Source organism: Ascaphus truei, chromosome 9, assembly GCF_040206685.1.
Source record: "Ascaphus truei isolate aAscTru1 chromosome 9, aAscTru1.hap1, whole genome shotgun sequence".
Classification (NCBI taxonomy): domain Eukaryota; kingdom Metazoa; phylum Chordata; class Amphibia; order Anura; family Ascaphidae; genus Ascaphus; species Ascaphus truei.
Genome location: NC_134491.1, coordinates 7018785 through 7034316, shown reverse-complemented (window position 1 = coordinate 7034316; position 15532 = coordinate 7018785). Strand labels below are relative to the sequence as shown.

The 15532-nt window shown below is 45.4% G+C and overlaps 1 protein-coding gene across 1 annotated transcript in view; it reads left to right on the top strand.

Moving 5' to 3' along the window:
* The window catches only part of AVEN (apoptosis and caspase activation inhibitor), a 214472-nt gene that overhangs the window by 189618 nt on the left and 9322 nt on the right, over nucleotides 1-15532 (top strand). Inside the window, exon 3 of the mRNA XM_075613271.1 lies at nucleotides 12532-12602. Coding sequence (XP_075469386.1) covers nucleotides 12532-12602 — 71 coding nt within the window. The remainder of the gene's footprint in view (nucleotides 1-12531; nucleotides 12603-15532) is intronic.

The window sequence follows — 15532 nt, the reverse complement described above, 5'->3', positions numbered from 1 at the left end:
GGTTTCCCAAACTTTTTTTTCCGTGACCCGGTTATTTTTGAACTTCTCCTTCGTGACCCACTAAAATTTTTATCGCCTATACTGGCCTATAGGTCCTGCACAGACACACACAGCCACTGATACACACACACACAGCCACTGATACACACACACACGCAGCCACTGACAGACACTTGGGTGGGAGAGGGAGGGCCAGGGACACTTGGGTGGGAGAGGGGGGGGCCAGGGGCACTTGGGTGGGAGGGAGGGGGCCAGGGGCACTTGGGTGGGAGGGAGGGGGCCAGGGGCACTTGGGTGGGAGGGAGCGGGCCAGGGGCACTTGGGTGGGAGGGAGGGAGGGAGCCAGGGGCACTTGGGTGGGAGGGAGGGGGCCACCGGCACTTGGGTGGGAGGGAGGGAGCGGGCCAGGGGCACTTGGGTGGGAGGGAGGGGGCCAGGGGCACTTGGGTGGGAGGGAGGGGGCCAGGGGCACTTGGGTGGGAGGGAGGGAGGGGGCCAGGGGCACTTGGGTGGGAGGGAGGGAGGGGGCCAGGGGCACTTGGGTGGGAGGGAGGGAGGGGGCCAGGGGCACTTGGGTGGGAGGGGGGGGCCAGGGGCACTTGGGTGGGAGGGTTGGGGGCCAGGGGCACTTGGGTGGGAGGGAGGGGGCCAGGGGCACTTGGGTGGGAGGGAGGGGGCCAGGGACACTTGGGTGGGAGGGAGGGGGCCAGGGGCACTTGGGTGGGAGGCTGTGACTGGGTGGGGTGACTTACCTTGCCTTACCTTGCCGCCGGACGCTTTCCCCTGCTGCCGCCGATATCCCCTGCTGCCCGGGATAGGAGGTGGGCTTGGGGGCACGGGAGGTGGGCTCGGGAGGGGGTGCCACGGGAGGTGAGCTCGGGAAGCTGGCCGCGGGGGGAAGCGGGCCGCAGTAGGAGCTTGTACTTCCCCCTCCGTCCCACGTAACGTGCGGGCCGCTGAGGAGCTGGTACTTCCTCCTCCGTCCCACGTTGGGAGCGGGGGGGGAGGAAGGGAGCGGGCCCTGCTTGCCCTGCGCATGCGCACGGGACCGAAGGGGGAATCGCCGCCATTTTTTTAAAATTGAGCAGGGGGGACGGGAGACACCGCGCGACCAGCCTCGCTGCGACCCGGCAATTTTGGTGCCATGGCCCGGTGCCGGGTCGCGACCCACCATTTGGGAAACGCTGCCCTAATGTATAATAATGGTAACAAGTGTATCACCTCACACATAACGAGCAAAGCCAGTTCTTCCATTTGTTTACTTGATTGATTGTGATGAGCTTCTTGCTATATAAGATGACCTATATTTAAAACCAGAGACAAAACATGAAACACAGACAGAGCTCAGTGCTACATCCAAAGACACCAATATGAGCTTATAGAGGTCCTGTATGTTATATAAGATGACCCCCTCACCCCTTCCCCCGGCTCCCCCTCTATAAACATATGGAGGAGAAATGGGATCAGACCCCATGGGGGCCAAGGATGGGAATGAAATGAATTGTACAGCACCTATTGTCCCTTTCCTGTCACCGGGAAGAAAAGACAATGGCATTATTAAATGTCATGAGCAATCAATAAGGCTCAACATGAGAGCGATACGCTTGTGTGTGACTTCAGGCCGTGCCGTTCTCTTCATCTGTCGGTCTCATACTAGATTGTGAGCTCATTGGGTTAGAACCTTTTTTCTGTATTTGCTGCAGAACTCTGGCAGCTCTATGTACAGTATGATTGTTGTACTTTGGCTAAAGATTCAATTGTATTGCATGAAAATCTTTAAATACACCCGATAGCTTCTCGCCGTGTGTGAGAATGTCGGGTCCCTCTGGGTTTCAGGGGGGCTGTGAATTAGGCTTGGGAGCTGTGAGAGTTCCGGCTGATTTCATAAGGGGGAGAGCACATCCTGTCCACATGCAGTGACATCTGTACACATGAGTAGGGTTGCCAGGTGGCTTCTCCAAAAATACTGGACTCCATGGTGAAAGGTGCGTCAGGTCACTATGTCCAGGGAGGTAATACCGGACACATACATGTCCAGTATTACAGTACCTCTCATTTTTTACTGGACAGAGTATCCAAATACAGGACAGTCCAGTTCAATACCAGACACCTGGCAACCCTACACATGAGATGCTTGGTACATTTTAATGAGCAGGTTCCTTCACAGTGTATAAGATAAGGCACCTGAGCCAGTTCTTGAAGCCATGAAATGTCCTGTTGTGGAAGGATCTCACCGCAGGCGGGATGTGTCACAGGATCCCTGGAAGTGGCTCTGTCCGTTTCCAGGTGCAATCACTATTTAGTCCAATAATGAGGTTTTTGATCGCCTTTCCCGTTGATCACATGCTGCCCTGTGAAATCCTCCACAAATATACATATTCAAATATATATTTCTAGGACTCTTAAAATGTCCATTGTTGTGAATTACCTAGCTTTATAACTCTTCTCTGATCCCTGCAAACTTGGACTGATCCAGACATCCTTTTTTTCACGTACTGTATGTATGAGCCTTACATCATATCTATTGTATATTCTGTGTTATTTATTGCGGCATTGGCTGAGATATACCCTAGGAAACACATTAAAGAGAGACATCAGAAAATATGTTACATGCCTGGTTGCATTGCAGTAGCTGCTGGGCTTGTACCTTTAATACAGGCTGGGGGTATAACGGTTTGATCTCACTGCCTGTGAGATGTTGCTTAGTCCAGTGAGGTTAATACACAGTATCTGCCAGTGCTGATGCTGAAGACATGAGCATACAGGAACAGATAAAAGCTTTCTGATTCCTCAATGGGTATGACTAAGTGTGATTGTATTTAAAGAGCACAATAGACGGACCAATACTGATAAGGATGTGTGAAGGCAGAATTCTGAAGAGAACCTTTCAGTACAAGAATTACTAATATCACTGAGCTGCCGCCACAATGCAATTACAATTCTCCCCTGCACAGCAGAGACAAAGGGCCAGGTAACAAGCCTTATTTGTACTTATTTTATGCATCTAAGGGAGAACTGCTACTGTCCACCTTAAGGCTGCGGTCCCAGTAATGTCTGTGACACGCGCGCCCGGCGGGGGGGGGGGGGGGGCGGCGCATGCACAGCACTAACCGCGATCCGCGGTCTGAGGCCTCGTTCAGGGTGCAGGCTTCGGAGGGAGGGCGTGCTGACGTGCGTGCGGCCGTCCGACACAATGTATTTAAAGGGAATTGTGGTTGCCAGGGTAGCAGCTGCCCTGTCTCCGAAGTACGGAGTTGACGCTGGCTACAGTTTCAATAAACAACCCAGGTCGTTTTTTGAAGCTGCAGCAGCGTTACTGGGACCTCGGCAGCCAATGAAATCATTCTTGAGAATGATTTCAAGACTGCAACTTGGATCCCTAACCTCACGTCTGTATCCCCGCCCCCTCCCCGCCTCCTCAACTCCTGAAAAAGTCTGCTGGGAGGATGCACACACATGGCCCAGCAGACTGCTGCTCGCACACGCGAATGCGCGCCCTCCAACTCCTGCCTCTGGCACCCTGAACGAAGCCTGAGGGGAGTGAGGGAGCTTGCGACGGGAGGGGGCGTGGTCGGGAATTTGCGGGGGCGTGGCCATTACGTCACGCGGCTGGTTCGCCCTCATTGGGTTTAAAAAATCTTGCGGCGCGGCTGCACCTCCTGCGGGAAGGTGCGTACTGGGCCCTTCCCCATTGAGGGGCGGTACTTACACGCACAGCGCACGCCGAGCCGTGCGCTGTGGCAGTGACTGGGACCGCAGCCTAAATCCGCTCTTTCATTAACCCTTTCTCTGCTGCAGAGGCAGTATGGCAATGCAGAGCATAGGCAGAGTGACTTCCTGCGGCCCCCCTTTACTGAAAGGGTTATCGAAATGTGTACAGTCTTTTATGTTTGGGGGGCATTTAAAGATTAATTCATCTTCATGGGTACATCAAAAAGATATATGCAAATGAACTCAGATAATGATAGAATGATGAGTGAGGAAGGAGATCCCTCACCCAGCGCACATCCTGCCTGCTCCTTACATGCTGCATCTTTATTTTAATTAAACAATGCTAACGTGTGAAGCCTCTATCAGTTTTTCGTGGAGGCTGTGAGTAATTAACCATCTGATCCATTTGACTGTTGTCCGGGTGCTCATGAGACTTGTATTGAAATCCTGTGTGTAGGAGCAGGGAGCACTCGGATGTGGCAGGGAACACATAGCAGGGATAATCGTAGTACTGATTCATTCATACCTCTGCCCATTGTGCGTTAAACATTTCTCACTGCCTAATATCATTAGTAATGCGACAGATCTATGTGAAACTACAAATGCAGGCAGCAGGCAGAGGTGGGTGGGACATGGGCAGGTAGGTGTTACATTGCACATATGTTGTGTCCCTGGCCAGGTCTCGCTGCATATTACAAGCAAATAGTTCCTTGGATCAATGTTGGCACTGGACTCTACAATAGAATACACCATGCACCTTACAGCATGGCTGAAATATTACAGAGAAGATAGTGTTCACAGAACTGTACTTACATCTACAGACACAATGACCCCTGTCCTTATTATCTAATAGTGCTTGAGGCACATAAGGATATATGTTTTAAGCAGTGGTATTTCTATCACACCTCATGGTCCATTTTAACAATGTTACAAGCATAACAAGTAGCAAGGGAACAGTTTCCCAAATGTGTTGTGTGCTTTACACCCTTTCCAGGTCTGAATGCCACTGTACCGTATGAATTCAGCTCACTTTCTTCACTTCTTGGCTATAAGTTTTTTTAATTTAATGAATGCCTGAACCCAGGGACATTCTGTGGGCTATTTTCTTCTTCATTCTGTGGGCTTATTTCATTCTTATTTTTCCCTTCGGTTAGATTGACCAAAGTGCATCAGAGATAATGAAATATTTAGCTTCATGCTTTCATCTGCTGCCTTTTGAATCCTGCAGGGGAAACTGTTAGAGAGAGAGGGTGAAATGAGCACTAGAGAACCCTGCTGTATGTTGAATGAAAGCCGGACAGATATTAAATGTTGGGCCTTCCAAAGAAGACGTGCTTCTGATTTCTTCCTCCATCTATTTCTGACGTCCCTGCTTTGAAGTGCGTTTCTTTGCACCTGAATGTCTCCAGCAGTGAGAGCCGCACTCAGCCGCCTGCATATTTCTGTATCCAATAAAAACTTTCTGTACGTTCCTGCGGTGTATTCTTGTTACAGTACATTTAGTCTTCTGAGCAATCTGACCACGGCAGCCAATGGTTTCGCTCTGAAAATGGGATCTGTTGTAGATCTTTGGGTCTTACCCGTTCAAGCTCTGCCTTGTTGTTTTGTGTTAGGCATTTCTAGGTCCTGGTTTGGTGTAATGTATGCCGTGGGGGGTCACTCATTCAGTGGAATCCTGGCACTGCTTCTGCCAGCACTTACCAATTCTCTCTCTGAGTCTGACACAACTACACACTTCCCTTTTTCCCTGCAGTGGTCTGTGTGTGAATGGAGCTGTGAGAATGTACAGTAACACTTTCCACTGCATTGTGTTGTAGAACCAATGGCAGAGGTGTCCTTTATGGGCTCTGTCCTGGGACCCCTTCTCTTTTCTCTCTACACACTCTCTCTAGGTGACCTAATCACATCTTTTGGGTTTAAATATCACCTCTATGCTGACGACACACAAATTTACCTTTCAACCCCTGACCTTACACCTGCTATACAGACCAAAGTTTCTGAATGCCTCTCTGGAATATCATCCTGGATGGCCATCCGCCAACTGAAACTTAACATGGCAAAAACAGAGCTCCTTATACTACCTCCCAAACCTGGCCCTACTACATCCTTCCACATTGCTATTGGAAATACGATCATTCACCCAGTAGCCCAAGCACGCTGCCTAGGGGTCACACTTGATTCCTCTCTCTCATTCTCCTCTCATATTCAAAACGTTTCTAAAACTTGTCGCTTTTTCCTCCGCAATATCACAAAGATACGCCCTTTCCTCTGTTACTCAACTGCTAAAACTCTGACTCAGGCCCTCATTCTCTCACGTCTCGATTACTGCAACCTCCTGCTGTCCGGCCTTCCTACCTCTCACCTGTCTCCCCTACAATCTATCCTAAACACTGCTGCCAGAATCACTCTACTCTTTCCTAAATCTGTCTCAGCGTCTCCCTTGCTGAAATCCCTCTCCTGGCTTCCGATTAAATCGCGTATCTCACACTCAATTCTACTGCTCACTTTTAAAGCTTTACATTCTTCTGCCCCTCATTACATCTCAGCCCTAATTTCTCGCTATGCACCATCACGACTCTTGCGTTCTTCTCAAGGATGTCTTCTTTCTACCCCCCTTGTATCCAAAGCTCTCTCCCGCCTTAAACCTTTCTCACTTTCTGCCCCACACCTCTGGAATGCTCTTCCCCTCAATACCCGACTAGCCCCCTCGCTATCCACCTTTAAGACCCACCTTAAGACACATCTGCTTAAAGAAGCATATGAGTAGCACTGGATAATCATGGACACATGACACAAAGCTTGGCCTCCTGTAGACGCACTTACTAGTATTCCCTCCTACTGTCTCTGTACGTTCTCCCTACCTACCAATTAGATTGTAAGCTCCTCGGAGCAGGGACTCCTTCCTTAATGTTACTTTTACAGTATGTCTGAAGCACTTATTCCCATGATGTGTTATTTATATTTGTTATTTATATGACATGTATTACTACTGTGAAGCGCTATGTACATTTTATGGCGCTATACAAATAAAGACATACATACATACTGTGCCACAAGATGACACCTCACCTCTCCTGGGTAAGACGGAGGGAACTGGACGACCACGAGTGGTGGCACAGGTTTAAGGGGCTGCAGTGTGCACACTGTTGGTTCAAGCAGATTCAGGCAGGGTCATAGCTGTTCCCAGACTCGTATTCATGATGGTTATACTGCAATTGTCACTTTATTGTAGTTAATTACAAAACCAAGTAATTCCAAGTGACTGTGTGATAATGATGCAGGCCAGTCTCTCCTCAGATTGTATGCAATTCTATTATTACAGGGCAGCAGATAGGAACACAAAGCTAGGACTGGAAGATCTTTGCACTGTGACCGGTAAAATAGTAAACAAACAAGCACCCTATAAACATCTTCTCTCAAAATGTTATACTCTTTACTTTACTGATGTGCCTAGCAGATCTCTTTAATCTCCCTTGTATAGTCTTTGCACCGTGTGTGAAATCTTTTTTTTGTTTTTATTATCAAATGCTCCCCTTTGTTTTGGTCAAATAAGAACTACAGAGATTCTGATTAAGATTGATACTTTTTATACCCAGCTACAGTATGAATTACCGTTGACCGTTTGTTCTGCATTTTCTGTATACAGTAGCCCAGGTGCATGACAATATAAATACAAGGGAACCCGGTAACCGTGGAATCCTGTATAATAAAAGAAACCCAGGGAAGCCTGCATGGTCTGATCTCGTCTGTAATGACTGCAGGCGTAAACTATTATGACAGGATTATGCGGTCTGTCCCATAACAATTCTTATTAGTGTTTATTTATAAAGCACCAGCATATTCCCACAGTGGGGAAACAGTATTTACATTAACTAGAATTACACAAATAAGAGCAAAACAAAGAAAGCCTGCATGCTCAGTAACTCGCATACACAGATATGTCATTGTGTTCAAACATTTTAATATAGAAAGGATAAAAAGGAGTTGAGATGACATTCATTCCCTGGGAGAGAGACGTCGATTTCACACTCTGTCATGTTCATGTTCATGTTTAATTATATGACCTTTCTAGAGCTCCGGCTTCCATCACAATATTCATAGTGAGATATATATATATATATATAAATATATATATATATATATATATATATATATATATATATGTATGTAATGATGCAGCGGTGTGCGTGTAGCAGAGCTGTGACCTGATGCTGCTGAAAGCCCCCAGTGATTCGGAAACGTTTCATTCTGGAAAGGTAATTCACACTGGCTTTTCCGCATGCTTTTTTTTTTTTTTTTTTTACATTTTGTTAATAATTTATAAAATAATAAAGTAAAGTCACAATGCTTTTTCTTTCCTGTAAATAAATCAGGTAAACTCCAGAGTAGTACTGATTTGATCTTCCAGCTGCACAAATAAGGAGCAATTAATAAAAGTCATGTATAATTTTACTATAGTACAGGCACAATGAGTCTCTGTCCCATAGCTTACACTCTAATTTTCATTAAGAGGCACAAGAATCGATTTGCCCAAAGTTAAGGGAGGAGTAACATTGGAAAAGATGATAGTTGGGTTCAGTGTACACGAGACATCCGGCTTCTTTCCTACCTTCTTCTTTTTGTGTGTGTGTGTGTGTGTGTTAAAGTAGGTGTTGAAGATAATTTATCAGTGCTGTATTTACAGAGCGCGTTACATCTTATAAAATACATTTAAAAGCTAAACTAGTAAATCCCATTGCGTAATGTCTACCTGTAGTGACCGCAGAGAGCATTTGTTCCGTTTCAGTAAAAATAGAAGATCTGGTATGAGTTCCCTATGCCAGAAAATATAAAATCAACCCCGTTATAACGTGATCCGTTACAACGCGAATCTGCTTATAACGCGATGCAAGCGTGGCTCCCAATTTTCATATTTATGAATACTTTAAACACAATTATTGGTATCTTAAATACTTTATTGTACAAGGCATACATATGTGCATTATTTCTAACGAGATCCGCTTATAACGCAATGTGATTATAAGGGGGTTGAGCTGTAGATGTAAAAAATTTAAAAGTATGGACAGACAGTGATCTTTTCCATTGCTCTGCTGTGTATCCACGCTTTTTCTGTTCATGGCAGCCCAAGGTTTATCAGTCATCGGAAAAGTAACGGTCTCTACAAAACGCTTACTTTAATTGCTGATATGCAGCAGCTGGACCTAAACACCATGCGGTGTGTAATTGACTTGGCAGTTATACAAGTGCTTGTTCATTGCTAACGCAGCATTGTGTGCATGTGACTTTCATAGAGTGGTCTCATTGACGAGCTCACAAAGCCTGGAATAGCTGTCTCTTGCTTCCAGCTTTTTAGGTCTGGTTGTTTGTGGCCATTAGATGTTCCAGCTCTGAAATAAAACTCCATTTGTGTGTTTCTGTGGGGAAATATCTTGCCAGTGCTGCAATGGCCGGATGTGGAATGGAGAATTATCCGTTGTCCGGGGGACAGTTTCGCAGTGACTATAGTAACCGAGTCCTGTCTCCTCCGAAATGTGAGAGACATGGGTCACATATCGCCTTTCTTGTGTGTATTTTTATTTTTATGCAGCACTTTAGAAAAGAGGCAACAGAATACAGGGAATTATAGTACCGTGGGTGCAATAGACAAAATCGGACAATAGGAAAGGAAATCCCTGCCTATTAGAGCTTCCCATGTAAGTGATGTCAGGAGACTTAGAAACAGTAGGGGAATTAATGTGTAGTAGATGGCAGTGCTTTACAATGTGTGACAATAGCAATGATTTCAGGCTATAGAATTGCTTCATTCAGAAGGTGTGTGTTTTTTTAGGTTTGACGTAAAGGTGGGGAGAGAAGGTACTTGGCGTTTACAGAGTGTGAGGGAGTTCCACAGATAAGCGTCTGCGAGGGGAAAAGGTTTAAGGCGAGAGCTGTGGATGTGGAACAGAGACCATTCTGAGTAGAGCGCAGGGGACTAGCTGAGCGAGAGCCTCCCTGAGGAGTAGTCGTGAGGACAACATTAAAGATCAGAGGTACTGTACTTTGTGGGTGATGGAAAGTTAGGAGAAGTAGATTGTTCTGAGAACATTTGAAATTATTCGAGCTGCATAATTTTGGGTAGGTAGCAAGGAGAACGTTGCGAGACAGGGAGGCCTGTCAGTACTATGTTACAATCATTTCTTTTGTAAATGTGAAGTGCTTTGAGTCCCATTGGGGGAAATAAGAAAGAAAGAACAGATTCCTGTTTTAGCCAGAGTATAAATGTGAATGGAGGAAGGAGAGTAATAAGTCAAATGTCCCACCTAGGTAACATGCTATGGTCACAGGAGAGATGGAGGTTTAGGAGGAGATTCGTTTTAGGCATATTACGTTTGAGGTGGCAGCCTCAAGGATGTAGCCAAAAAGTAATCCGAGACTTTGGCAGTGGATTACAGATTAGGGTTAGATATCTTTTCTGCCATCCAATTTTACTGTATGTTTCTATATCTGTATCTGCGTAGAGGTGATACCTACAGACGCAGGAGATGATAAGGTCACCAAGTAATAGTGTGTAGGGAGATAAAAGGAGAGGTCCCAGAACAGGGCCCTGTTTTTTTTTTATTTGCCTTACTCTGAATCAAAATACTGTAAATACAAATATAGGATAAAGTATCTGTCGTTTAAATTTAACATAGGTTGAACTTGATGGACATGTGTCTTTTTTCAACCTCATATACTATAACTAAGTGGAGGAGGATCAAAGTGGCAATATGGAGTTTCATTTCTAAGATAATAGATGTGGGATAGCCAACCCATTGCTTGCGACTTCATTTAGAATGGCCTGTGTAATGATACTAGGGTATCAGCTGCACCTGCGGGCGGCAGCTCTACTGGTTTCCTCCTTTGGCCGGTGGAACCTCTGTGCTCTGTGGGGCCCTCTCACGCCATTACACCCCCTCCTATTCCCTCCCTCCACACGTGCACCTGGCCAGCACAGAAAGTTGGGCCCAACCTCTGCATCCTCCCGCGTGGCGCCAGCTCCTCTCTGCCGCGGGAACGGAGGCCTTCAACCAGTTAATATTATTTTTAGCGAGCTGACTACCCAAGGGTTTCATAGTGTACATCAAAATCTAGCACAAAGGGAGATCTTGCGTAATTTTTTGAAAGCTTAAAAGGTGGGAGCTATCCTGGAGGTTGTACCAAAGCCGGGGTCTTTCCGATTAGAAAGCTCTTTTTAAAATCCTGGTGGATTTTAATTGAGAGACACCGAACAGTTGTTGGTTGTTCTGGGTAGTCTGGTTTGTTGATATGGAGTGATGAGTTCTGAGATGTGTGTGTGTGTGTGTGTGTGTGTGTGTGTGTGTGTGTGTGTGTGTGTGTGTGTGTGTGTGTGTGTGTGTGTGTGTGTGTGTGTGTGTGTGTGTGTGTGTGTGTAGGCAGTGTGTGTCCTTATATTCTCCGTCTGATTGTAGCCAGTGAAATTCTCATGGCTCCACTGGTGTAGTCGTATCTGTACTGGTTTCTCATTGTTCTAGCTGCAGTATTCTGATTCGTCTGCAAACAATTGATCTGGTTGATTGGCAAGCCAAGATAGTGAATTGCAATAGTCAAGTTTGGAGATGACCAGGGAGTGAGTTATCTTCCGCATGTGGTCTTCCCTAAGGAGAAGCTTGAGTCTCTTGATGGAGTGGACATGGTAGGGGTTGGACTTGACTATCTATTTGACTTGTTCTTCCACTGTGAGATTAGTCAATGGTGATGTCCAGGGTTTTCACGGTTTTGGAGGGTGCTATGGAGTGGTCTGGGATTTTGGTGTTTTTTAAGTCCTTCAGTTTAGCATCTTAGGATACCAAAACCAAATTGATAGTCTCTGTTATGTCCATCTTTAGCTTTAACCAACTACCATCCATCCATGTTCCTATATCAGCAATACAGCTTCAATAGCAACTCCGTGAGATGGCATACTCTGAGTAAAGGTCACAGACATCTGGGTGTCATCTGCAACAGGACAATGACCACACCCAGTGGCTTCACATGTATGTATGTTAGAGGAAAGGGAGATTCCTTCATATTCTGGTTTCTTCTGCTTAAGAAGATGCTAGCCAGTTGAGGATTTGGTCAGAAATCCCTGCCACAGTTTTCAGCCTCTGTAATAGGTAGCTACGGTCAACTATGTTGAAGGCAGCCAAAATGTACAGCAGAATAAGAATTGATGCAGATTCTCTGTCCATAGAAGTCAGAAAGTCATTATCACACTTCTCATTGCAGTTTTTGTGTGAAGTCTTCCGAAGCCCGACAGATTTTTGTGTAAAATGTTATTATTTTCTAGGTGGGCCTGTAGTTGGAGGTCTAGCACATTTTCTACGTGGGCTTGTAGTTGGAGCTCTAGCACATTTTCTACGTGGGCTTGTAGTTGGAGCTCTAGCACATTTTCTAGGTGGGCTTGTAGTTGGAGCTCTAGCACATTTTCTAGGTGGACTTGTAGTTGGAGGTCTAGCACATTTTCTACGTGGGCTTGTAGTTGGAGCTCTAGCACATTTTTTATGTGGGCTTGTAGTTGGAGCTCTAGCACATTTTTTATGTGGGCTTGTAGTTGGAGCTCTAGCACATTTTCTAGGACCTTGGAGAATAATGGGAGGTTGGAGTCTGGTCTAAAGCTGGTTAGGTCTGAGATATTGAGTGCCGATTTGTTCACAATAGGTTGACGTAAGGAAGATTTCGGGTGTCTGGGAACCTGTTACAGGCTTAATTCAATAATTTACCATCTTTACCATCAGCACTTGACTCACCAAGATTCCTTAAATCCTTTGTCTTCATGAAGTTGATGTCTTTTCTTTGCCACAGGAGACGCTTTTACCCAGTTCCGCTTTGCTGACGAAAGAGAATGGGATACAGACAATCTAAGCAATAAACAGGTATTGCACATTTTCCCAGAAAATGCTTTATAGGTAAAGTAATAGCTCTTAGTGTTCCTCTGTTCTTATAGAGCCCGGGCTATGTAGTCAATGTACAGACAAATAACATTTTTGGTAATATATTGTTAGATTACATCTTTTCAGGAAGAAGTGCCTCACACTGGGCAAAAACTAATGAGGAAAAGCTTTCCCAAAGTGCTTATACATTAAGCTCCCAGGAACACAGGCACCCAACCTGAGAATCCTTTCTATCCTAAGGGCTTACTATTCATTATACTCCGACATCGTCAATGCAAAACCGCCTGAAAACAGCATATAATGTGAAGTGATATAAACCTGCTGTTTTTTTTTTTATTTATTAAGCATTCGCAATGTATAAAAATCACAATCAAGACCAATTTAGAAGGCGGCCCGATTGACCCATATACCTCCAAATAGATTCACCCAATTCATGTGGGGAGATACCTGGGAACACATCTGGAAAATATATTTATATTAGCCTATTTCCCAGGTATCTCCCCACATAGAGTATAGGTTAGTCCATTTGGCAGTATATGTCAATCCGCCCTCTCCTAAATTTCACTGCCCCCGTTAAGGAAAATATTCTTACAAAAAACACACACCCCGGAGTAATTCCTCAGTTGGATTTACTATGTAATAAGATGTAAGCTATTCCAAGAGTACACTCGCATAACAAAACAAAAAAAGGAATATTGCAAAAGATATATTCAACCCCCTACAGGGGCGTAGCACACATTTGATAGCATTACATTGGATAGAGCAGTACATCTGTGATGCATGCTCGTGTCTGATAGGAGGGTGGAATCTGCATCGGGTAATAGAAATAGTAACGTGTGCAAAACTGTGAATGTGTTCTCACTGGATTGGCTATGATAAGTGTGTGAAGGTCGTGTGCAGAAAAACAGTGAACAACACATTTGATGCCAGTTTTTTATTTTTACACCCAGCACCTAATTTTCACCTAACACCGAAAAATTAAAAAAATGAACAAAAACAGCAAAGCAAATATTTTTGTACTCATCATTCTTAAAGGGTGTAACACAATCCTTTCACACACCCCCTCTCTCCTTTTCTCCAACTTCCCCACTACTTCTTCCCTGTCTCTCCCTCCTCTCTCTGTCCCTCGTTTCTCCATCCTCTGTCATCTCTCTGTGCCTAGTCTCTCATTCCTGTCTCTCTCCCTCTACTCTCTGTCCCTCCTCTCCCCCACTTCTCTGTCCTTCCTCTCTTCCTCCTTTCTCCCTGTCCCTTCTTTCTCTCTGTCCCTCATCTCTCCCTCTCCCCTCTGTGCCCCGTCTCTGTCTCACCGCCCTCTCTCATTCTGTCTCTCCCTCCTCTCCAGCATGTCACCTACCTGAATGAGGTGAGATTTATGACCGTGACACTCCTCTTTCTATTGGATTCCTATGTCCTTCACCCCTTGATGTTGGGCCCTGCGAGCCTTTACCTGTACCCTATGTCCTTTCTGCTTCATCTTTATATTATATTAAGATGCCCCATTACCTGACGTTTGGGATTACCTAAGGTTTGTCAGAAAGCTCTCACATTTCACTGTGCCTTGAACATTATGGGGGTTGGGGGGTGCCTTACAGAGCCTTAACAACACCTCGCTGAAGTGTTAGGTAGCAAGAAGCCAGGTGCAATTAGAGCTGTCTGCCAGGAGATAAGGCAGCGTGACAGCCAAGTGGCAGGAATTCAAGTGATGGCTAAACATAAATTAGATGTGATCGCTAAACTGCAATCATTAGCAGCTGCCTCTGCTGAGCGAGTGCTGGCTGTAATTTATTTGCTTATTGAATCCCGATTGCTCCTGTGTGTGCAGGTTTGGGTTTGACACGTGAATCACCGGGTCCTGGAGCTGAGCACAGACAAGGGGCCGCTACTCTTTTCAGCTGCTATCTGCAACTTCAGCTTTCCCCTGCCTGCCCTGAACTTTAAAACCAGAGTTGAGGACGAGCCTTTAATCCCAGGGGATCTGTCGGCATTACTTAACATTTCCCTCCACGATGAAGCTGCATATAAATCCAGCACCTCTGTTTTTAAATGGAATGTGAATGCTGATTTTAATTAAATGCTGCAGCTTTCAGTGAGCTGGGAGAAAAGATGAGTGAAATGTGTGATCATTATATTGGATGTACCTTGTGTATATCATGGCTGGGCCCCCTTTATAAATGAATATATTATTGTTGCAGTTAGCAATAAAACTAGGGTGACCAGATTTTCAAAATGAAAAACCGGGACACTTTAAAATAATGTACATCACGTCACGCCCCCCCCATCACAACAAGACACTAACGTAAGGCGGTGACATGTTGCCATGACAATGTGACATCACGTGATGCCTCGTCACCATAATGCATCCCATTGTCATGTCAACTTGATGCCGCGTGACGTCACGGAGCAGCTCGTTGTTATGGCAATGTGTATTACGTGACGTCGCGCAGCCATGTTGACGGAATTTGGAGGGGAGGATACAGCCAAAGGCGAGATAAATAAATATATAATAAATAGATCTAAAAAAATGTTATTCCGCGTTAGCCTTCAATAGAAGGTGGCAACCCTGGCTGCAGTGTGTGTTTCTGTATACAGAGGTAGGCCCTGCAGTGTGTGTTTCTGTATACAGAGGTAGGCCCTGCAGTGGGTGTTTGTGTGTATAGAGGTGGGGGCTGCAGTGTGTATTTGTGTGTATAGAGCAGTGATTCCCAACCTTTTTTGTTTGGAGGAACCCTTTAAGTATTTCGTTACATTTTGGGGAACCCCTATATGGATAACATGTTCGACGGGTAAATCACAAAATAGACGTGTAAAGAAGTGGGGGTAATAAATAATAATTAACTCATACTTTTGAATAAACAACGTGTATATATTTTGTAATGATTTTGGTTTAAACATCCCCCCCTACATCTCAC